At 36.7% G+C, this 25,850-nt stretch overlaps 1 protein-coding gene across 22 annotated transcripts in view; it reads right to left on the reverse strand.

Annotated features, from left to right (window-relative positions):
- Positions 1-25,850, reverse strand: part of LOC101168460 (membrane-associated guanylate kinase, WW and PDZ domain-containing protein 1) — an 82,972-nt gene that overhangs the window by 27,158 nt on the left and 29,964 nt on the right. For 4 of the 22 annotated variants that reach the window (XM_078950500.1, XM_078950499.1, XM_078950511.1 and 1 more), the window contains 9 exons: positions 7,297-7,416; positions 6,016-6,204; positions 4,785-5,007; positions 4,179-4,261; positions 3,674-3,712; positions 1,540-1,597; positions 1,263-1,357; positions 502-624; positions 116-301 (listed from right to left, as the gene is read on the reverse strand). In XM_078950500.1, coding sequence (XP_078806626.1) covers positions 116-301; positions 502-624; positions 1,263-1,357; positions 1,540-1,597; positions 3,674-3,712; positions 4,179-4,261; positions 4,785-5,007; positions 6,016-6,204; positions 7,297-7,416 — 1,116 coding nt within the window. Of the gene's footprint in view, positions 1-115; positions 302-501; positions 625-1,244; positions 1,358-1,539; positions 1,598-3,673; positions 3,713-4,178; positions 4,262-4,784; positions 5,053-6,015; positions 6,205-7,296; positions 7,417-25,850 lie in introns of all 22 variants that reach the window. The other 18 variants (XM_020704743.3, XM_011477249.4, XM_011477256.4 and 15 more) reach the window with 7 other exon arrangements.

A 25,850-nucleotide genomic window follows, 5' to 3' on the forward strand; every position in this document is an offset into this window, starting at 1 on the left:
CATTTATCCCATTTCAGATCCATATCCTGTAACTCTTCAGAGATAGAGAATTTATTCACAGCAGTTTGTTATGAATGAAACAGTGCACCCTGTTGACGGTGGTTGTGTACTGCACCTGTCTCCATCTTGCCATCTGCAGCTGCAGGGCCGTCCAGCACCAGACTTTTGATCTGCAGAAACTCATCCGGCTCATCACCTCCAACCACAGTGAAGCCAAACCCTCTGCGGCTTTTCTTCAGTTTTGTGTTAATGAAGGTTCCTTTAAGCTCTGCAGGATTTCTTGTAAAGAAAGGTTTTCCTCCTAGAGAGCACAAAAAAATTATCCACAATGGCAATCAAGGAGTGCATACTTAAAATATGGTGGTAGTTTACGTCACTTAAATCAAAAATGGGTGGATGGCCACCTCATCTTACTCTTAGCTTTCATAGCAAGCAGGACTACATTAACAGTAACCAGAGTATCTCATCAAACTGTCACAAGTTGAATTTGAAATGCATTACTTTTGACTCCTGCAGGGCCGGGTGGAAGAGCCGGAGGGACTTGTGGGTCCCTGTAAGTCTCCAGGTGGTTTGGAGCATAGTTTGCTAATGGAGCTGCAGCAGAGGAGTGCTCCTCTATCCACTCTGAGCAAACACAATACAATGTGTTAATTCATTCAGACTCACACCAAATGTGTATTTACATGCCACATATATGCGCACAGACAAAAACAAACACACATTCAAAACCAGCTTGACAAAAAAACGCCACTACTCAGCTCTTTCTTCATCAGACTTTACTTATTGTATGCATTTCAAAAATGTTTTGTTGTAAATAAATAACTATGCTCACTTCAAATTGTTTTTGCAAGCTGATTTAATTAAGGCAAATAAAAAATGTAATATTTAATATGTGTTACATCATTTATTATATGTTTTATTCCCTTGAAAGAGGAGTTATGCAGGGATTTGGGACTTCAATGCTAAACAAAACACCACTGCTTATTTTAACAATGATTGCAAAGTAAATGATTAAAAACAAATGGCAGAAAGTATTCATGATTATTAAAAAACCTAAACATCAAAGACAATATCAGGACTTAGGTCAGGTTTACTGTTAGAAGACAGTAAGTCAAATTTACAATTTTTTATCTCTCTCAAACCTGGCCTGAGCCCTGGAAAATAATAGACAGACAGGAAGGACATGACACTGACAGACATGAAGAAAAGAAAGAAATGGTGCCGTGCCAGGGCAGGAAACGAACCTCGAATGTACCGCTCACCTTCTGGAGGCTGCGGCTGTTGGTGCTGCTCCAGCAATTTTTGGCGCCGCGCCTCCACCACTGGGTTTTCATACTGGGTCTTCCTGTTTATATGACTGAGACACACAGTCAAAGAGAGATTTGGCAAATGAAAATGGCAGAAATCGCAGTTACAAAGCATACAGGTTCATTAAAGGTGCTTTAAAAAAACAAGTTTAAAATGCTCTGGGAAAAGATTAACGAAGAGCTTTAAAGAGAATATTTCTGCAGAGATGTGTCAATAGAGTAATTTACTTACTCTACATAATATACTCCGTACACTGGGTCATCTATTCTCTCCCATCCTGGAGGCAACTCTGAAAAGCAAAAAGTAAGCAGCCATTAAAGAAACAACTCTGATTTTGATAATAGGCAGGGTTGAGGCATCGGGACGACATGTTTAATATTAATGTTTTCCACACAAATCCCATAAAAGTTATCCATGTTAGGAATTTACAACAAAAAGAAGAATAACATTTTAAGTAGTCTTTGCAATAAATTTTAAGATCTGAGTGGAGTTGCTGCATGCCAGGACATTAATAAATTGACTTTATGAGCCACGGATAAGCAGCCTCTTTCTTCAACTTTGATCAGCTGACAAGTATCAAAATAAGATGTAAATATTATATATATATTATATATCAAATAATAAAATGTGTGTACCGTCCCTTTTGCCTTCAATCCCTTTTATTGTCATCACTATGATCACGAATACATAACAGACTTATTTCTTCTATTAACCTATTAAAGTTATAAAAAAAAAAAAAAAAAGGTTATAAAGGCTGCATGGGAACTGCTGATAAATGATAGCATAAAACAGACGGCATTATTTTAGGACTTGAATAGGTTCGGCTTCTTCTTTGCTGTTTTTGACTTCCAAACTGTTTGGGGTGTTCTGTTTCAGCTGCTTTCCAAAAACCAGACACTAGATTTTGTTTACTGCTTGTACAGCCACTATGACAGCTGACACTTAAAGTCTTTATTAAGGGTGAAATCTTCCATTGCATTGAACAGTCCTTTTTTTTTGTTGCAGAAACTGTTGATGATAAGTATTTTAAAAAGATTTTGAGAATTAGAATTATCCTATTCGGGGATCATTTTTAAAGTGAAACTCTATCTATACACAGATTCCTCTGTCTTTCTGTTTATTAGTAGATGGTTTTGTACTTGGTATTATCTATAAGGCGTGTATAGGGTTAACACTTTACCTCTTCTTTGCTCCAAAAAGTCATTAAAAGTCATTTAGAGTCCTTTTCATAGAAAACTTTTTTTCTTTAAGTAAACAATTGTATTTTATTTTAAAAAGGAAATGAATGAATGACACATAGTTAAAATTTAGTAATGAAATGCTAAAGGAAAGCTGTAACCTGCAAAAAAGCAGCATGGCAAATTGTGAAATCCTGCTTTTATTTACCTAAAAAGTACCCATTCATTAATAGAGTAACTTTTGAGACTGACCTTTTCCAAAATCAGTCTGAAAAAGCAAATAAACATGGATTGATGTTGGGAACAAATAATATTTTCCTAAACCACATACTAGCCTAAAAGGGATGTGAAGCTCCATCACAACCAAACATTCACAAAGATAAGATTTGAGGAGCAGAACATGGAACATACAAACATCATCATCTGATTTACAATGAATCCTCTCAGTAAAAGACAGACTTTCACAGCAGCCCCCACAGCCATGAGGCCCGTTCCATCAGGATCAGAACCTCATGCCACAAAAACTGTTTCTTCTTCTTAGCAGCCTGCCTCATAAGCAATTCATAGTCCATTTCCTATTCCATCATGTTTATTCTGAATGCTGTGAATATATGCATGCTGTATATTGCACACAAAAAAACAATCAACCCACCTGCCGATTATAATCCACTTATTTTTCTACACAATTCCAATTTTTTACAGACAGTTCCCTTGAATTCCCCCACACTTCTTCTTCCCTTCTTGCTTACAGTTAAATAATCTGTTGTACGAATCTAGATGTAAATATTTCCTTGTTAATGTGTGGTTCTTTTTTCTCCCACAGTTTTTTTTCTAATTAAAAAGATAGAAAAGTATAGCATTTAAATTATAACATTTCCCAGAATCATCTCTAGCTTAGAATTTATGATTATTTGATCATTTGATCAATTGAATGATCAATGATAATTTATTATCATTTGTGATTATAAGAAGATGTTGCAACTTATACTTTGATTAGCTTAGATGCTTTAATGTTAAAGTGTGTTACAATTACACTCCTACTTTGTATACATCAGAGTTTAACAAATACCTAACCAACAGACATCAGAATAACCACATCAAGCACTTTCTCAGGGTATTTTTTTAAGGAATCGGTTAACATTTTTAATCTGTGCATTATTCTACAGCAGAATCTAAATAACCCTTACCTAAATCACTCTCCAGGTCTTCTGTATGTATCCCTTCTTCTCCAATTTGAAAGCAAGATGAAACGAAATGACAAAAATAAACAAAAAACGGATGAAGAGAGTTGGATCAGAATGAGAAAAGAAAGAATAAATGAGAAATGAAATGAAAATCCAGAGATCAAAAAATAAACAGCTCTTGTATACAAGTGAACGTATGCTATATACAAACATGCAAAAACTGATCAGTGAATCAGAATCTTTTGAGAAAAACAAAACAAGCCATATCTTTGTTATACCACTCGATGGTGCTGTTTTGCTATTTGTCAATCATTACACCCTGACAGCGCAATAAATATATCACATTCCAAATTAAAGACACTAATCAAACCAATTAAAAGCAGTAAAATTTAGCCAGAAATTCCTAATGCCATCATTCAATCAAAAAAAAAGAGCTCCTACTGTTCCTGAACCACTGAACAGATGTGTAATTGTACATTTCTATCTGAAATGATTTAAAGAGGCTTACCATCATCCTCACACTCCTCCAAAGGCCTGGAGGCTTTGTCTCTGCAGCGGGGATCCAGCCATGATGTGGTTTTTGTGTTGTGGCTGAAAGGAAACAAAAAGACAACAAAATAATTCAGCGCCCACAATCACACTGGCATATCGCAGCACCATGTGGGGTGCTTAAACGCATTAGAACTTGAAATAAAAAAAAGTAAAACAAAAACCAAACAAGTCAGCAATTTTTACAAAGAACAGACCAACATTGTTTACATTTAAATAAACAACCTGTCTTTTCCTGTACTGGTAATAAAGAACATACTGTAGATTAGTGCTAGCAGAACTGAACATACAAGCTGTAAAAATACATGGCCCTGTCGTGGTGGAGTGCAGTTGCTGTGCTGCAGAAAGGACAGAGAGGTGGAGATGATCAGCTGATCAGGATGTGATCTCCTTTTGAGATCGGGATATGCGGGGATTAAAAGGAAAAGACTGACACTCTAAAGGGCTGGGTAGGCTAACAGGTGAGGCCTAAATCACAGTGAAAAACAAACCACTGTGACAGTTTTGGACGAAAAGAAAACAAGCTCACTATACATTTTTAACTGTACATGTTGTGAATACATACTCTATGAAATAAAGTTCTCCATTCTCTGTGTAGGCCATCTCCCAATTTTCAGGCAGCAGTCCCAGTGGGTCCTCTGGAGAGACCTGTGGTTCTGCAAGTGTCTGCTGACCACTTTCTGCTGTGGGGGCGGCTGCATTGTTCAGACCACAGGATAAAACATTGTCACGTGCAGGGTATGGCCGTAGGATGCCGCCACGGCTCTCGTCCTGGTCGTTAGGGTTTCCTGTGCACAGCAAAGGAGAGGGAAAGAGGCTACGCACTAAGGATCCTGGGTAACACACAGAAAAAACAACACGAAGGAACAAACTCTGTTTAGGTTGTCGGCATGCAAAACCCAGAAAAGAGAGTCATGCTCCCTCTGCAAACTCCCAGGACACATCATGCAACTCCAGCTCCTATTAAAAAGCCCAGACTTTTGCTTTTCTTTGCATGTAACCTAAAGATAACAACAACAAAAAAAGCTAATTCCTTCAGCAACAGTCTTTCCCTAATTCTATTTGACCCCTATGCGTTTTACCTCGGCGCCCATAAGCCTCTTTTTCCAAAGCTAACCCAACCCCCATTATTATTCAGCTCCCCACTTGTGCCCAGATATTTTCTACCACCTCTGTGGGCCTTTCAGGGCTGATCAAAAGCAACTTTAACACTGGTAGGGGTGCAGGGAGAAAATAAATGCCATCTATTGCCCCCCAAACAGGCTGGAGCTCTCAGAAGCAAAGAAAACTCTTTTGTTCTGAAACTGGCACTTTGAATATGATCTCAAATTCTCCAGCATTTACTTAAGAGGTTTATAGCACTGGAGGATACAGCAGAAATTCATGCATTAGAAAAATGCCAAATGAAATCAAAATAGAGGCAGAAAAAGAGTTGAGAGTGGTTACTTAGAGAGAACAAATATAAATGCAGTGGCAGACCAGAATTCTAGTATTTCTATGCCATACACCTCCTCACAGGTAGATGGCAGTGTTAGGAGGCTTACAAAAAAATCTTCCTTAGTAAGACATGATGTAACTGACAGACACTCATCAGTGTTCAGCAGAGGAGAGAATTACAAACATACACGCACCGTCTCACTCCTTCTCCCCTCCTCATCATGCACTCATACATACACCCTCTCCAAAAGAGGCAAACAGTGCATTACAAAGGCAGCACAGATGGCAAAAACTGAACATGCAAGCACCAAAGCCGAGAAACTTCATCAAACAGAGCAAAAAAGGAGTGATGCCCTCACCTGTAAAACTGTTGTTCATTTCCGTGGCCTGATCGTCATCATCCTCATCAGCAGGCACTACGCGGGCGCTTTGCATGTCATTGTAGGACTTTGTGCGTTTCGGGGTGGACCGATAGGAGCCTGCATCATTGAGAGTCACAGTCCCAATGATGGGCTGCCTTGGCGGCTTGGGGGTCCCATAATAGTTACCTAGGCAACAACAAGGACATTAGCATGCTTGAGACGGGCAGAGAAAGAGGAGGAATGAGACAGAGAGGGGGAGTCAGGGATAAAAACATCAGTACAGGGGCACAGAGAAATGAAAGACTGAGGAGCCACTCCTAGTTTTATGGTAAGAAAAAATGTACAATACTGACAAGCAGCTGCTGGGGTATTAAAAGCTTTCTCTTTTCAATTTGAGAATGCAGACACATTTTATCTGAGCGGTTCAACCTTAGAGCAAGACAGTAGATCAAATCTGACTAAAATAATCCTAGTAACTTTTTATGTTTAAAATCTATTCAAAACTTTTCTTGGACAAGGCTTGATTAGGAAAGTGAATATATATCAGGCATAAAAATGTAAGTATTAAAAAAATGACCTAATACTGTACACACAAAGTAAAACAAAGTACGGGAGATGGCCTTATGACTGAAGATTTTTTTTTAAATGTAGGTTCAATTTCCCAAAACCAAATAATCAGTTATAAAAAAAGGTTGTCTCATATTTACTCTACAAACATTTTGTAGAATAAAAACAATGAAGACTCTTGTTAACTCATTAAGGTTTTCATTTAAAGTCTTCTAACAGTCATTTAAGGGTAAACTTGGATGCTGTGTTTTAGTCTCCCTCCGGTTTCTGGCTGGCCACAGACTCCCGTTGACAGGTATTTGACATTGTCTGTGTGAAAGGGAGGAACGTGCCAACACACAGCAAAGCCAGTGCCAAGCAGATTAATGTCCTAACATTCTCTCCCAGCTTCTGTGCACAATCTGACACACACACACACATGCAAACACACAGACAAGTCAGACTTATCGTGCGTGACACGGTCCAACAAACAATTGCACGCTCAGCCTCACAAACAAATGCATGTTTACACACAGACAGAGCAGAGACTTAGCTCTGCACACTATACTTTTTGCATTTGTGAGTGGAGCAGATATGAAAGGATTTGCTGTCTCCTGGATAACTGCATGTACAATAAAATGCAACCTGATGGTTGCACTTCTTACTGCATCCGCGAAGAACGGAAGTAACCGTGTTACCATGGGTCTCATGAACCGTCATCATCATCCTCACCTTCATAAGTTCCTACTTCTAGTAGTGTGCCACTGTCCTCCAATTGTAGAAAGTCTTCTACAGACAGGAAGTTGTAATCCACTCCTGGGACCTCCCCGTCTCGAGGGGGGCGAGTTGTACCTGTAAAAATGAAAAAGAAATAATTAGCAGGAGTTTTTATGACCAAACAAGAAGACAGAGGTATCTTTCAGCAAGGACATGCTCATCATGTTTCTCTGTCAAAACTAGAAGTCTGAACATAGTGTCTGCACATATTATATCAGGAAATAAAATCAAGGGGTAGAAGAACATGTATCTTGCGGTATTTTGCAAAGTCATTATTGCTTTCACCTTAAGCAACACAGAACTCCTGTTTTCTTCATGCAGGTTTTTGTATAAAGTATGCAGCTGGAAATTAAGATGCATTCTGTTATTGCCTGGTAAAGCTGCACTGTCTTATTTGACTGCATTGCTGAGCAGCAACAATTATTGAATTTAATGCTGTCTGTTCTTATACTGTACAGCAAAATCCTTTTAGCTTAAAATTAATTAAGGCTTCTCGTTTGTGGACTGAAATGCAAAAATAAAATAAAACATTTTTGACATTATTTGGAACGAGGAAACCACAACCAGAAAAGCTGATAAGACAAAGTCAACATTTGAATTTAAGTTAATCGAAATCCATTCATTTTTCTCCTCTGACCTCATGTGATCTATTGTTGAGGTCAGTGATTATCAGTCTGATTTTTTTTTCATTTTGAAAAGTAGATTAATTATCAAACTAATAGCAGACAACGATGGCTGAAGTTTTAGTGCTTTTTTGACTTAGTAAAAACCAAGACTTGAATGAGCAGATGTGCCATACGGGTGACAGATGTGAAGTATCACCCAGTCATGTCCAGTATACTATGTTTATTTTTAATGGATTCAAAGTATAACCAACTTAACCAGAATGAAAGAATGAATGAATGAATCAATCAATCAATCAATGAATCAAACAATCAATCAATCAATTAATCAATCAATCGATACATCTATAACAACTTCCACTTGGAATCATAATGCACCGACACCAGGAGTCACAAATGATCAATTCTGTCTCCAGTCAGTGGTAACACCTCACAGAATTTTGAGACAGAAGTTTGAAACAATATTTGAATGTTGCTGTGAATACTTACATAGCTTATGTCATGCTTGCTATTGATTGCAAATGTAGACTTTTTTATCAATAAAGTTTATTGAACATTTTTTATCCACATCCATTGGTTATCTTAAAGTTCTTTACAAAGCAAAAAGCATAAAATCAATCATTGTTATGTATTGTCATTGTCATTGGTATGTAGGATTTTCTTAAGTATTTTCCTTATACTGACCATTTATTTAGGTGTTGGGTATTTGATTGGCTTAGATGCTTTGATGTTAAAGTATGTCATTACACTCCTACTTTGTGTACATCGGAGTTTAACAAATACCCAACCAAAAGACATCAGAGTAAACAAATCAAGCATTTCCTCAGCTGTTTTTTTTTAAAAGAATCAGTTAAAGAATCAGCATTTAAGTAAATATTATGATGATTTGTAATGTTTTCAACTTAAGTGATACTTTGAAATGTTATTTTAAATCAGACAGATGGAGGTTTGATGATTCTGTTAGATACAGTAACTTTATTAGCCAATCCTCCAAATTCCACCAAACTTTGATGCGTTGAAATAAAGTCAAAATGAGGGATTGCATTATTTGAAACTGTACTATACAAAATAACTAAAGGTCATGCCAAGACTTAATCCCTTCATATTTTTGTTATGCTCAACTTGCCTTGGCCGTACTATGCTTTTATAATGAAACAACATTTTCTAATTAATAAATTAGATTTTAATAAACAGGTCAGACAGAAGCTATTTAAATTCACTTTTTAGAGACTGGTTAAAACCTTTAATAGAATGACAGTTAACATTATTCATCATGTTTTATTAAGTATCACATTCTTCTTTGCAACTTGACTTTATAAAAAATACTTACGCAGGGTAATATTTTTTTTTACCATCTAACAGAATTTGAGCAGAAAAAAATGTTTGCTTTCTTACTGCAAGATGACTAATTGAGTCATTTTAAATGATTTCTTTTAGAATAATAAAACAGACCATGGTTACTTTGTCAAACAAAAAAATGACCTCAGGTTTAACTTCCAACAGTTTTCAGGGTCTGACAGAAGCTCCTTTCCATGATCAGTAAACAACAAATGCACAGTTTGTTTGAGCTTAAGTATCTCTGAGAAGACAGCCCTTATGCTCAAGAGAGAAAGCTGTTTATTGACAGATCTAAGTCAAACTTGACATGCAGCAGTCCGTAGCTTCCTTGTTTACCTACACACTATCTCCCTGAGGGCATTTGCAGCTGCTATGGTTCTTCCGTTTTGTGTGTGCTGCCTTGTTGTCTTTTCTTCAGGTCAAGATTTGAGGTGGGAACTCTATGGCCACATTGAACAAAAACACAACTTAAGTTTCTGTTACTTAATCTTGCCTTTTTACTCTCACAACACGAGGCCGAGCTCATTGAAACTTCCACATTGTCAAAACTTGAAACCACTTTGCTTTTGGAAACACTGTTTTTTTTGTTTGGCTGGCCTTCAGTCACTCTTAAGTTTCTAACTTTTCTGCTGTCCCTCACATTATTAATACAAACCAGAACAAGGAACAAAAAAAGGTTGTGTTTTACACAATATAACTGCTACTCTATGGAAGTGACTACAAAAAAATAATAATTCTATGTCACTTGCTGACACTGGTAATAATGCTGAGAATTTTGCTTTGGAAGCTATAAAGTACCTTGGTAACAGTAGTGTTATTAAAAGATCTGGGAATATATAATATTTTATGTTTCCTAAAGTAAATATGACCACAGCAGGAAAAACCAGAGCAATGAAATAAACTGGGGTTTTCAGTTTTGAGCTTTAAGTCCCACTCCAACTATATTTGTATCCATTTTAAAAGCATTCCCAATGGTCTTTTAATCATGATTATACTTTTTTTTGTCAAATTGAAACAACTTGTGTCGTTTTTAAGGTTATAGTTTATGCAGAGCACGAGAAGCTCCTCAGAAATTCGCCCTGAGTTGTGTGCAGGACTGTTGGCGTGTAAGGAACCTTCCGCTGAGCAATATTGGAGATTTCCAGCAGTTCAGTTTGGAGTCAGATGCCAGTTCGAATAAGGACAATGAAAACGTAGATGGATCTATTTGTCTGCAATTGGATGCATCAGAAGAGCGCAGCAGGGAGACTGACCCACCCATTTCAGTTACTGCAGTACAAAAGAGAGCTTTTTCAACTATTATCTGCTCCTGATCCATCATAGAAAAAAATATTCTTAAATTATTTGTTATGTCCAAAAGGTAAAATGACATGCAAGTAAAATTAAATAAAATAATAATAAAAAAGATAATAATCAATCGACTTGTCATAGTTTGAAACAATATTTGAATACTTAGTTAGAATTTGTCATGCTTGCTACTGAATGCATTAAATTACCCCAAAGAGCCACTGATGCAAACTGCTATTAAAGCAAATAAATTGAATAAAGCAAAGATATATGTTGCATCAAATTAGATGGAAAAAAGGCATATTTTCAGCCTGAGCCAAAAACTTTTCACAGGTAGTTTGCAGTTGTTGAGATTTTTCATGTAACTTAATGTGCTGTAATTCTTTAACATTAACCACATCATCATCAAAATGATACAGAAAATATGCTTCTCCATTCATAATACTGCTAGTAATAAGCGTTGGAAAAACCAGAAAGACTGACAGGCTCACCATTTCTTTTCAGTTCTTTTTTTGTCTGCTTTTGACATCTCTGTTTCAGAGACTGATACTCAATGCCAAGTTCTAAGCCTGCACAGGATCTCCTTCAGCTATCAAACATACAAATCTTCCTGAAGCCAGCAGAGTCTCTGCTGACAACAAACTTGTCACTGGTTTGTGCATTTGTTTTTAAATCCAGCAAATGTTAGAACTTTGTGTGGGAATAAGGGAAACAATGGCAGGTATAAACTAATATGCCGCAGATTCTATTTCCAGTTTTAAAACAGAAATTCTGTCTATGATATGTTGATACGACTTCTGATAAAAAGTTGTATTATTTAAGTCACAAAAATATAAGCAGCTTTTGGCAAAATGTGTAAATTATTAGGTACATTTTTTGCAAAGCCTAAGAGATTAAGTGTCATTCAGGTGCTACTATTGAAAAGTCCTAACCAATACTTAAAAAAAAATATATAAATTGAAAATACTTTACTCCTCCATTACAGTAATAAAGATTTTGTTGGCATGAGAATTGAGGTGTTTCCTTACATATATGTCTATGGTTGTGACACAGTGCCAATAATAAGTAATGGCAAAATTTTGAATATATCTAAATTTTGAATTTTTTAAATACATAAATAGAAAACCAAAGACATATTACAATGAAAGCTGTGGGACACAGACAGCTTCAGCTGCCCTGGTGAGTCAGTGAGCAGAAGTTTAGCTGCAAGCTCCTGTCTGAGTCTGCTGATGCGATGACGGGGGAAAATGCAAGAACCTTTAACAAACAGATAGACATATTCAAATTAGATGTCTGCTTAGTCTACTTAGACTATTATCAATTAACCAGCAACCTATACATTAAACTTCTGTTTGCATACGTAATCTTTTTTTTTTTTTTTTTAGTTGATCGTTTTAGTGTTATTTTGCTGTGCTTTGTTTTGCTTTTTAAATTTTTTAAAATTTGGTCTGATCTATAAGGATTTCCACTGTTCACCTTATAAGGACATCTAATATTATTTCATAAAGTTTTACTAATTTTTCTTCTTTTTGGACTCATATTTTTTACACAAGGACTGAGATGAACAAACATCCACCAATTAACATATTGTCAAACTGAAATTCTGAAAAGCAGTCTCTATTTTGTTGTTCAAGACTTGTAGTTCATACATTTTTTGTAGAATTCTTTTTACATATACATTTACTATTAATCATCAAATTGCTACAAAAACAATGAATTGTTATTCAAATGTATAACAGTTAAACACGAAATGTAACATCTCAAGTATTTAAAAGTATTGCAAGAACTGTAGATTATGAGAAGACCAAATGATTCTGTAGCCTTCAAGTCGTATAACCACCTATTATCTTTGGGTATTTATTGCACAAAACTATAAAAAGTTGGCTTTATTTCAAGCTCATTCACTTCTTTCTGGGCTGCATGACTGTAGTGCAGCCATTCAACAGAAATATCTATTACTTTGGATCTATTTGCAACATATTTTTCAAAAAACAATGGGTAAAGCTGTTTCCTCTGGCTTTTACAAAGTTCTGCTAAGTCAAAGAGGGCATGGCTGGAAAACTTGGATTTTTAACTTATGATTGATTTCTTGCAGGTCCAGAGTGTCTGCTAAATTTAATGTCAGTTTTTGTGCTGGATGTTAACATCACATGCATACATTGAAATACAATGATGGACATTTGCAAATCCACATAATGGGCACTGCACTTAATAATAATATAGTTACGTGTTAAGCAGCAAATACATGAGGCTTTAAGTTTTTCTGTACTGTTTTTGCTGAAATAACATTTGGCTGTTGAAAGAAATCCGTCTAATTGTGTGACACAGAGCGCAGAATAATACAGATTTTAAAGAGAATGAATAAATCGGCAGCACAGTACCCTCCGATTGGTTCTCTGTAATTTAATGTGGGATGAATAAAGTAAATCTTCACTGTCTTGTCCGCACTTTTAAAGCACCTATAAACCCTTCTCCATTTTTTATGTAGCTCAGTTCTTTGATGCACCTCAATCTGCAAATTTTTACTTATAAAGAGGCCAAAACACATTTTTTTTAATCACAAACAAAGCTTTTTTCAGCCCTTCTAAAAATACAAAGTTTTCAACACAAAAATGCACAAGGTCTAATCAGTACCAGCATTAACATTCACTGTGTTCTCTGAGGGACAGGAAGAGAGGATGCACCAGGCTGCGGTGACAGGGAGCATCAGCCAAATGGAGGAACCTCACAGAGAAAAGAGGAAGAGAGTGAAAGAGGATAAATACGGTGCAGACACATGGCCTGCACAACAGGAAAAACAATCACCTAATGGGCGTGTGAAATCCCTGCCTCTGCCTTCAACTCATACTGTCTTTATTCTCCCTTCTCACTATTTGACAACAAAACAAACTCCGGCGAGAAAACCACAGCGAATGGGATCTGTGGTTTGTGCAGGAAACCATCCTTCATTCTAAGCTGGCAGCGTCTTTTTCTAGGGCATCTGTCTGTTTCTCAATGCAAGAGGCTGCATGTGAGCATGTTTGCGTGAGTCTAAAGACGTGTGAGTGGTACTGATCTAAGCACTGCTAAAAGGATAAAGGAATCTTTGCTAGCGTGGCCTCGTCTCTGTCAGTATGCCACTACAGTACGTCTGTCTCAGTGTGCTGCTACACTGTATATAGGACTCTATATGAGCTACACAAAACACAATATAGATTTAACAAGGGCTAATTAACAGCTTAGCCAATTCATTTGTTAGAGTTTTAGTAGAGAAGTGTCTTTATCGATCCAAACATCCATGTTCACTGCTTCCAGTTTTTAAATTCTCAGGCTTGTTTCTGTATCAACTCTGCGAAGCCATTTTTATATAACTGCTCTATAAAAGCAAATAAATAAAAAAAGTAAAACAAAATTATAGACTAGATCAAAAAACTTTGGGATATTAAAGCGGTATGGAAAGCAACTGTGATGTTTTACAGTTTAAGCTACAGTTTATGTTTCTTGAGTACATAAAAGCTTGACACACAAGTCCAGACTGATAAGATATTGTTCTATCATAAAACAGAGAAGGACAGATGAAGAGATCCCAAGGTTGTCCAACTAGTGAAGAGTAAGAATTGCACCTTCTGATGAAGATGACCAATAAAATAAAGACAACCCCCAGGCTTTTACAGTGTGTAGTTTCAGGAGCCCTTAGCCATGTAAACTTTGCTTGGTAACTCAGCTAAATCTGATAATTCTTCTTCTAAAACAGATTCATGCAGTTTGAACGAGGAATGCCATAATCCTAACTTCCTTACTTGTCAGATTGATTAAGTCTTAATATGATTTTTTTCAATGTATAAAAGAAAAACAATTAAAGATACTGTTAGGTCCTTATATTGAAGCAACCACACAAAAAATAGCACAAACTTCAAAATAATGAAAATACTGGAATTTCTGATGTGCTTATTGTTGCTCATCAAAATCAGAATTTCTAAAAGTAGCTACTGTTTCTACAGGGTGTAAAGTTACATGCAGACCGCCTTCTCCAATGTGCTGACAAGCAACCCCTTCCAAAGTAAAGTCTATGTAAACGCGCGTTTTGGGCTTCTGCGTTCAAAACACTTGCATTCAGGCGCTGCTACACATGTTTCTACAACCTTTTTTAGACTCTACATACAAAACACGCTGCCATTGAATGCATGTTGCAAGTAAAACCAGGTGGAACTTTGATCAGTCAGGGACTCAGATTTGGTAGTGATGTATGGATGGCATCCTTTTTAATTGACGGAATTCCCAAATATTTGAAAATTGTACATGAAGGAGACAGTTATACCTGTGGTTTGTGCCAGGTTGGGATTATATGACACCCAGTCTTTAACATATTGAAATAAAGCTTTGTGGAAAAAAAAGCCTGGAGCAAGATTTGGACCGCTTCGCACCAACAGCAGCAATGTAAAAGAAGAAGAAGCCCCTCCCTCCTTGTCCAGAGTGGGCTAAAAAGCACATTTAAGATTGCGCATTCAGAACGTTCTAGAACGTACATCACATACCCACTGTGAACGTAGCATAATACTTACAGCAAGCAGAGCCATGGTTTAGTAATATCTATGCTCACAGTCAGCAAAGACAGAAACATAGATAAAGACGAGATGAAGTGTGTAAACACACGTTCAGTTTACTGTGCAGTCGGTTGGGAGTGAGGACTATAAATATTAGGTTAGTGGAGATGGCTTATGTCCTTACTGGCAGTTCATAAAAAGCTGTAGAGCAGGGGACATGTGTCCCTGAAGTGGCCTGTCTGAGCGCATGCTATGACCCACATCCAATCTCACAATACTGGGCCAGTCACTCGTTGCTACTGAACATGCACCATAAACTGCAAGAGTATCAGAGCTGACCTAAGAAACAAATGGTTAATTTTGACTTTTTGGACCTCCCAGATGGGTTGAATTCTTTAAACATCTTTAGCTCAATACAATGAAGTGGTCATCATGGTTTTGTGGTTGTTATTCTCAAAGCAAAAAATGATTCTGGAATTTAAAAAAACGTTTCCACTGGCCTTGAAACTGCTATCAAAAATGGTGAATCAACAGATTAATTAAATTATTATGATTATTTGAGTATTAACATGGTTTATACTGTAGAGCAGCATCTCAAAATAAAATCTAACTGTAGGCCTGGGGAACCTTTTTAGTACACATTTGCACAAAATGCTCTTAAACCTAAATACAAGACATTAAAAACCAATGGGAGCCATTTAAATCCTTTCTATATATCAAAACAAAACACAATGCAGCTAAATGAGGCTGTAAAGTCACTTTAGCCATTTTTTACAGTAAAAATACTTCTTACTGCAAAGTAAGTGCTTTTGTTTATTTTTTACACAAGTTTGCTTCTTTTCATGGGTTTTGCAATCACAAGGTTTACATGCATGAGATTATAGGAGGAGAAAAAAAATAGAGACCACTTTGCTCAGCTTCAGAGAGCTGCAGATTCTGTGACCATCTGGCCACTGAATCTTTTACAATCCCCCCCAAATATTTATTTGCTTCATGTTGCTCCATATCATTTGGCATTTAAATAAGAAAATGCCTAAATCAATATGTTGAAAAAATTTTGCAAGGGTTGAAAGGTTTATTAATAATAATTCGTTTTGCACACTGCACTGCATCAGAAAATCAATCAGTTTTAGAGAAGGAAAGTTCTTTAGGCAAATCTAGACGGATTTTAAATCCTGTTTGCAGAAAAGAGGTTTAGAGCCTGTCAGCTTGTGCTCCTGAAAAATTACTTTTTTGGATGAGCATATATGATTCCTAAAGCCCTGACACTTCTGATCTAACTTTGATCTCAGGTGTTTCCAACAAGTACCCAACAATTAAGTACCTCTACTTCCCACCCATTTTTATTTTTTATTGGTTGTTGACATTGTTGACATTTTCTCCACACCACTTCCAGTCGTGTCCCCCTATCTCCAGCTAAGATCAGAGGAGAAGAAACAAATGCACAGGAAGAGAAAAATGTTAAGGGAGCAGCCACTAAACATAAATAGAACCATATTTTGGTTAAGTGCTATCTTAGATGACCCCACCCTTGCATTGACGTGTTATTCCTACAATGACAAAGGTGGATAAAGGTGGAAAGATTTCATGTTATCCATGGACACCAGTGAAGATCACAAATCATTGAAGAAAAAAGGTTAAGAGCATTGTCTAGTGGGTCTAGATGACCCAACTCCCAACGTTAAAGTGCCAAGGATAGCACAAGGGTTACGAGAAAAACTGTCATTTAGAACTAACCTCAATTAACTGAGGTAGTGTAGCAAGAACATTTCAAACATAGACATTTTTTTAGCCTATAGCTGTCTGGTATAATCTTTGCTCTTTAATTATTTTGCAATTCATATTTATTTGATTTAATAAGTCACTAACCCTTGTTGTAAAAGCTATGATACACAAGATGACAGACTCACTCCAATGAAAATTGTGTCTTTGGTGTTTTTAACATGTGCTTGTAGTATTTTCCTCATAATGGAGAACATATATAAAGAAAATTGAGATTAAAGTTGCATTTCTGAGTATTCCTTTATTCAAGTCAAGGTAAATCAGTAGCAGGCAAAAAAATGACATTGGGAAAAGTTTGTTGTTATTTGAAAATTACAATCGGCGGGCTACAAGCTCTCTGCTGCGCTGTATTCTGATGCATCCACTTGCAGACAAATATATCCATGTGCGTCTTCGTTTTCCTCATCCGAGCTGGTATCTGACTCAAAACTGTGCAGCTGGAAAGCTCCAACATTGATCACCATTTTTGTCCCACCACTTATTTTAGTGTGGGATTGTAAGGGGCTGTTAGCTACCAAGAGAGAGTGGCTATGTCCGAATTCCCACCCAACCCCTAACTACTAAAAACTTATAAAGTGTGGCACTATGTAGTGCCCTGAATTTTAAAAGCAATTCGGACACCATGCTCACTACTCTTTTTTTTTTTTAATGGGGGATATGATGTCATCAATTTCACAAAGTTAAAATCATATTGATGTGAGCTTTTTGCAACGATTATTTATGTGTCCACTGTCTTATGAAGATAAAAACACTGATGGTTTATTAAAAAAAGCATTTAAATAATTTTTTTTGACAAAAACTGTTCTGACACAACACATTGTGGTCTATGTTCTCTGATCTAGTGAGCATCGATGCACACAGGTTTTTCATAGAAACTTGATTTTGGAATTGTAGATTGTAACGCACTATATTGTGCACTTTATACGGATTATGGTGGGAATTCGGACATAGCCAGGGTAAACAAAGGAATGATGGGAAAGGAGTGCAGGCTTACTTCCCGTCAATTGTTCTGAGCGCAACTCAGAGATAAATTTCTAATGAACTCCTGCTGCTCTGCAGAAACGGTGTCCTAGAAATCAACACCGTCTCTTTGATATTGTCTTAAAACGGTGTCATTATAATTAAAAGACCACCGGGAACACTTCGGAAAAAAAATCAGAAAATGGTCAAAGCAGGACTTTAAGGGAACGTTTTTATGTTAAATAGTCTTTACATTTTTCACCCATTGAGGTTAAAAATGCAGCTGCTAATATCTTCTGAGTAGTAGACTTATATTTAACAATAAATATTATTTAAGTGATCACCACTGAAACCTTTTTTGAAAATCAAGTCCGAATTTGCAGATAGTTTGAATATTTGTAATTTAATTAAAGGCTTCAGTCATTAAGTTGCACTAAACTCAAATTTTAATTAGCAAAATTTGGAAAAAACAAAAAAAGCCAAAACATTTTTAAATGGTAACATGTCTGTTAGTTCAGGTTGTTCTTTTAAAGCAACTTATTTGTTTAAGAAGAAATTTCTTGACCTCCCTATACCCAGACACCCTTTACTGGCTCATCTGTGGTAATCCTAAAGCATTCCCAAGCCAGCTGGGAGATCTCTCCAGGGAGTCCTGAGGCTTCCCAGATGCCCCTTCCGATTGGAAAATGTGTGTCACGCCTCCTCTGACAGGCGTCTGAAAGGTATCCTGACCTTAGGATTATGTCATCCTTGCTGTCTCTTATCAATGTGGAGGAGTCTCAAATCTGATCTTGTATCTTCATAACTAAAGTCTTTACTCAGAAAAACAGAAATACTAATTGCAGTCACTTGTATTTGCTGTGTGTTTTTATTAATTTCAGTGAGCTCCTAACCACTGGTTGTACTGTAGATGCACTAAATGAAAGCTCTGCCAGTGACAACTTGTTACTCTGCTGTGTTTCATTTCATAATAAAGATCCTAAACTATAATCTTACAGTTCAGTTGTTTTCAAAGACATGTAGTTGGGAGTAACTCTGCTTGTATTTCCACAATGGATAAAGTATCAGTAAGCTGTCATGTTCATCCAAAGAAAATAGAGGTAAGCAGGTTAGTTATAATGGACAGATTTCATGTAACAAATTCTTTTGTTGTTTTCTTTTTTATGTTGCCTATTTCTTAAACACCCACTCCAATGAAATCCTGTATATTATTGTTTTTAACATGTTCATTTGGGATTCTTCTGATAACGGAGGACATATATTAAGAAAAGTAAGCATTTCTGAGTATTTCTTTATTTAAATCAGTGCAAATCAAGAGCAGATAAAAAATTACTTTGAAAAAAGAGCTTTTTTTTTCTTTTGTGCAGAAAATACTCTGGGCGGGCCACAAGCTCCTTGCTCCGTTCAGCTCTGCAACGGGACAGCTCTGCAACCAACAACTTAGAACCACATTAATGAACTCCTGCCACTCTCCATAAACTATCTTCTGGAAAACAACACCGATTTTCTTTGGTTTGGCCAAAAATTGCATAATTGTGATTAAAATACCACTGGGAAAGCTTTTAAAATAAATCAAAAGATCATCGGAGTGGGTATTTAAAGATATTTAAATAGTTTAAGTTTACTTTGTGACAATGCAGATTTAGTCTTTCATTTTATCTGAAGCATTGAATAGTGTATAAAACAGAATTTGGTTTATCATTTTTTTATCTACTGGATGAAATCCACCAAGGTGAATGAGAGACTACACAGAAATGTTTCAGTTTGTGAAGGAAATAATGAAGTAGTATTTCATTCACAAACTGAAAAGGGGCTAATCTAGAGACCCCTCCAGCCTTCCCTGACTTCCATGACATGACTAAAACCCTTATTGTTCTACCTGAATAAAGGGGTCAACCATCAGCTATGCCTCTTTAGCATAAAAGGTAATCGTAAAGTTGAGATGTGATCCTTTAAAACTGGAAAGAGAACTTTGGTCTTCCGTTTGTTTATTTTTTGAATACTTTCTCTCTTAACAAGTGACACCATAATATAAAATTTCTTTTTTTTTTACAGATTCGTCAACCAAAACAACCAGTTCTCCTAAAAAACTCTGGTCAAACAAAAAGGGTCCAAATATTACACTAGCTTTTTTTTTATGGTATTCAAACAAAATTACCATTAGGCAAAGTATGTCTCTACCTCTACAGCTTCCATGCTGCTGTCCTGGTCTGACCTGGATTATTTTTGCTTATCATCACCTCAGGCCAAAATATTATTAATTCCTCTAAAACACACAGCTCCATTCACCTGTGAGGATATTCCCTCCCACCAAGGTCAGCGACAATAAAATGCCAGTTAGCTGTAAAGTCTAATTCTGTACCTGTCTAACTGGCTTGAAACAGCAACAATCACGTGCACACACACAAACACACACAAATCCAGGTGAAAAACACAAATCGCTGTGTTTTAACAATAGGTAGAGGTCTGACAGCACTTCCACGACATCTGATACCCTCTATCGTCTTCCTGCTGTTGTTGGCGGGGGGAGGCCTCCTCTCATTGTCAAGTAAAGACATACACACAGACACGCGCTTGTAGACACACAAAGTTACCAACACACAGCAGTTCAGCCTAACATCTGCTGCTTTCACAACCAGCTGGCTGTTGGTGTGAGTTTTTGCTAGGGGAGTGCACACAAGAACTAACTTAAAGCAGGTTTAAATTGTAGTAACAACATCTAAACGTACTTATTAAATGAATTGTGAACAACCAACAAATTCAAAAATCTTCAAAACACCTGTATTTTCTATGCGACATCCAAAAATACGGCTTGTTTCCAGAATAAACACGTCTCATCCTAATGGTGTATGTTATGGAAACATAGGTATAAAGGGGAAGCACTAAAAAATTAAGTTGCAGAAAGAAGTAGAACGGGGACTGACGGTTACAGAGGGAGTTGCCTTTAAACTCCTATCTAAAGGATTCATTAGAGATGCATAGATTGAAGACATAAGGCTTCAGCTACACACGTAGTTAATAAATATATACAGGTAATCCAAACATGTTCAGAGATATCATATATTTTCACTTTACATGCAATAATCTCTTTAGGCCTGCTCCTAGGAATGATAAAGAAGTTGATTTCCAGCACAACTATTCTTTTTCAGTCATTCACTATGCCTTTACAAAAAAGCCCCTTTACATTTAAAAACAGTCTATCTTTCTGAAATAATTTTAACTTTTACAAATATTATTAATAGAAAAAAAACTATATATGAGGAATAAGCTTCTCTTTTGATAACATTTCCATAAAACATGGGTGATTTGTGGAAGAGAACATAGGGAGTATCAATATTGAAGGCCATCAGATTTATGGTTCTAAACCCATCTCTTTCGGGGTCACGGGGCTGCCAGAGCCTATCCTGGCTACTCATGGATGACGGCAGGGTACATCCTGGACAGGTGGCCAGTCTGTCGCAGGGCCACAATCACATACCCACGCACTCTCACATTCACACTTAGGGACAGTTTGGAGTAACCAATTAACCTACGAAGCATGTTTTTGGAGGGTAGGAGGAAGCCGGAGTCCCCGCAGAAAACCCACGCATGCACGTGGAAGAACATGCAAACTCCACACAGAAAGGTCCCCTGTGGGTGTTCTGTTTCAGGTCCCCCAGCCGGGACTTAAATCGGGCCTTCTTGCTGTGAGGCAAGAGAGCTAACCACTGCGTCACTGTGCAGCCCAAGAAGAGAACCAAACTGTGTTTTTTTCAAATGATGACCAACATGGGTTACAGGAAGCTTCTTCAGGAATCTATCGGCGTCTGTGATTTCTGATTGCATAAACTTCCAGTTGAAAAATCACAGGGGAATTCTGTGATGAATGCAAACAAAAAGTAAGATTTTTTAAGACTTAAAGATACAGTCACATTTTTTTCCTGATATTTTTTCTTAGATGGCATATAATCTTCCATGCTTTGTGTAATACTTTTTACTTTTCTGGTTAAAACATCAATAACAGATGTAAAACTGTCATTTTAAAATCAACTGTGCATTTTCTAATACAATGAGTGCAATAAGTACAGTAAAAGTTGCACTAGCTGTGATATTATTTTCCAATTTTCAATTTTTGACATTGTTTTATTACCATTTTAATGTAAGCTTACAACTAACCAACGTTTTGATCTGTTGCTACTTAAGAATCCACCTCTTTTGTTGACCAGCTGTCTTTAAAGCTTAGTACTATGCAATAAAGTTCATGCACAACCATGCAGCTCTAAGATCACAGAGCCTTCAGTGAATTTAGCTACAGCTAGGACAGCAAAATCAACAAGGTTTTTCAAAAACCTTGTGAGGCTCGAGCTTATATTTGAGTTAACCCTCTCAACTCGTGGTCACAGAGTCCAAGTTCCAGGGAATAACTAGTGTGGTAATAAAACACAAAATGCGAAGGCCCTGCATGCGGATGCCAGGTCTTAGGAGGTTGATGATTCCAAAAGGAATTGGTGATGAAACTTTATTCTTTCACACTATATTTTCCAAAATGCTCAGTTTGGTTAGAAAAGGAATTTTGAAAACATTTTTCAGCTTTCGTTTTGATTGGTCTGGTTTAACAAAAAAGGAAAGGGTCTGCTTTGGATGATAGTCAATGTACATTTGGCCAAAGCAGTTATCCTTAAATTGCTCTTAGTTGTAGGTATCATGTGAAGTTCTTTGAATAAAAAGGACTAAAATTAAAGTTTTAATTTTTAGTTAGTTTTAATAATATGAATAAAAATATTAAGAATAAGAATAGAGCAGTAATAAATAAAATAATAAAATAAAATAATATGTACAAACTCTTAGTCAACACGATCATTTAAATGATGGTTTAACTTATTTGGTGTTTTAGGAGAAGAACCCTGCATTGCATTACCTTTTATACCACATTCTAGACTGCTAAAAATATGACTATGACTTCTTTTAACTAACATTATTTTGCTTATTGTTAGTCTTATGGAACAAAAGAGCCACCCTTTGTAAAAGAAATTTTAAAAATGTGGAAAAAAAACAGAAAAATGAATTTTTACATGTGCACATCCGCACTATTTTAGTTGAACCTTTCTGATTTAACAGTTGGCATAAAATTAAACAGAATTTATTTTTTTGCAGCGACTTGGGTGTTAAGAGATCGAAGCTTCTGTCTCATTGCTTTAGCAAACAACCATTCAAATTCAACGATTTTGAACAATACCCAGCAATGTGTTTAGGCTGGCATTCTTCTTAAAAGCTTCAGTTATAGTAGTTTTTTTGCACAATAGAGTTAATCTACTGTTGTACAAATAATAGGTTGATTGAGTTCCCCATTAAAGAGGAGAGGGCACAGGGAGGGAAAAGCCTGACACACAATACTGCTGCTGCCCGACACAACAAGCTATTCTTTCAGCTCGCGCCACAGCACTCCTCGCAGCTGAGTCCAGTTGCTTCTCCTGCTGTTTCGCTTGCTCCCTCCCTATTTCTCCCTTTTCAATATAGTGGATAAGAATGGGAAGGTGGGTTTGTGCACTAGAAATGAAAAGTGGCACCATCTGAAGCATTTTTTGCTGAATATTTTTTAAAATGGAACCAAATTTAAAATATATATTTTTCCTCGAAGGAGAAAAATATAGGAAATAGTCAACGACAAAAAACATTAAAGTAAGATAAAAATTGACATTGGAGTAATTGCTGCAAGAGCCAGTGGTGAGAAAATGCCACTGTTACATAAAGATACTTAAACAAAGCCAATCTTACACAGACAAGTGTGTATACATGCATGCACACAACTGTCATAGCGGTGAACAACAGACCACAGTTTATCAATATCACACCATAGCTCTCCATAGGTGTATTCTGAGTTGCCCCACCTGCTTTTATCCCCACCCACATCTTTTTCAGTCTAATCTCGGAAGCTGGGTATATCATTCCCAGGAGGGGAAGTAAATGTCACAGAATTACCTTTCCACTGCCTATGCTAGTCCTTTTGTTCTTTTTCTCTTTGCATGTTATTCCATACATATCTTTAAAAAGATAAATGTGGGCAGGCGGAATTCTGCTCTCCCCTTTTTGTCCAAGCCACCCATGAATTATCCAGCTGTCTGTGAGCGAGCAGTAGCTCCTAGTCTGCAAGCTCATTCAGGCAGGCAGCTAATAAGCAGTTGCCGTTTTTTCTTCAAAGCTCCATGAGCAAAGCAAATTAGATGTCCAGCCCAGCTTGGAGGCTAAGCCAATGTGAGCCACTCACACACCAGTTTATAACCGGGACCAATGGCTGCCATCACACGTCCCCCTGCCTACTCCTGCCCACTCCTTCTCTCACACGCTGTTTGTTTGTTTTTTTCATTTTATTTTATTCAATAACAAGGATTTTACTATTGTTTGTGAATGATCATGAAGAGGTAAGATCAAATGAAATTAAACAAAAAAAAGCTTTACACAGCCAAGCTAGGACAGCAAATACATTGGATAGAAAGCTTTTATTACATGCAAATGCTGCATCAGACTAAAATTTGCATACACTTTGTGCATGGCCCATAGTGCCCACACTGCACTTTAACCTAAAAGCAAAAAAAACAATGTTTTTTACAAGCATTTAGTTTATTAACGGTAAATAAAACAGCAAATATTAAAGGTCCAAAGCTGTAGGTTCATGTTAAATGGCTGTTTATGAAATTAAAAAAATAACCAGAAAAATTAAAAAGTAAATTGTCATGAAATTAGAAAAAATCATATTTAAAAAAACTTCTCTACTTGACATCCAAATACATCCCAACGTTTTGTCATAGGCAAAGTTCATCAAAGTATCACCCTAATCTAATTTGTACACAAAAACCTCCACTATGACCCACACTGGAAGTCACACACAGATAAAATGACAGCCTATGGAGGGATTCGCTTTTTGTTTGAGAAGACTTTTCTTATTAGTTAATAAGAAATATTATTATACTCAAACCTTTTGTAATTACACATTCTATGATGACAAAGCATGTGTAAAGGCATCACCCAAACCCCTCTGGGTATCTGTTTTTGTTTTGTTTTTTTACAATTAATTAGCACTGGTATTATGATTTAGTATAAAAACACAAGTATTTGTACTCCCTAAAAGTGTTGGACAACCAAAATAGTCATAATGGTAATATACTTTGGGGTGACCTGCTCATTAAATTGAATTGAACTTTATTCATCTCACAGAGGAAAAACTCACCAGTCATGGCAACTCAAAGGAAAAAGCCAGTCACAATACAAAACGAGTGACAATACAAATCACTGATCACCAAATAATACTAATAAATAAATACATGAATAGTTTTGATGGCCTACACAGACATTTTAGACAGCATGCTTAGTTCTCTTTTAGTTCAAATGTTACCTCAATCAATTAAATGGACTTAGCAATATAAAGAAAACTGGAATTTAAACTGTTTGCAGGGAAATAGATCAAATGTATGTCCACTGCATTGCTGCGAGGCCACATCACGAAAGCTAACTGATCATCACAGCGGAATTTCCTCCTAATCATCACAAGACTCTCACACACAGATGAGTTTTCATGGCCTTAACAGAGAACCTCTGTTTAGTCAGTAAACAGAAACACTTCATATTCTCAACCTAATCAAGAGGATTCTCATCAGCAGCATTTTATCGCAGTGACTAAACTGAAGAGTGAGCTTGGTTTGAACCTGTCTGAATAAACAATTATACTTTGGAGCCGACTGGAGCCCCTCTTTGGCTGAAACATCAGTCTGGACTGAGCGTGCAGACGCTGCAGTCTTATGGCTTCAATTTGACCTAAGTAACTGAAGTGATCCTCTCAACAATCTACACTTACTTGAGTATTAACAAGATCAAAAAGAAACTATCTGACAATAGCTTGACATGGCTCTGTGAATAAGGATGCTGTGCTACATAAATATTATTGTGAGGCACACTTTATATTCGCGATCACAGGGTTGATTAAGTTGATTAGCAGCTCCAGGAGGCTGTACAAACAGAGGAG

This window comes from Oryzias latipes, chromosome 7 (assembly GCF_053564925.1).
Source record: "Oryzias latipes strain Hd-rR chromosome 7, Olatipes_Hd-rR_3.1".
Taxonomy (NCBI): domain Eukaryota; kingdom Metazoa; phylum Chordata; class Actinopteri; order Beloniformes; family Adrianichthyidae; genus Oryzias; species Oryzias latipes.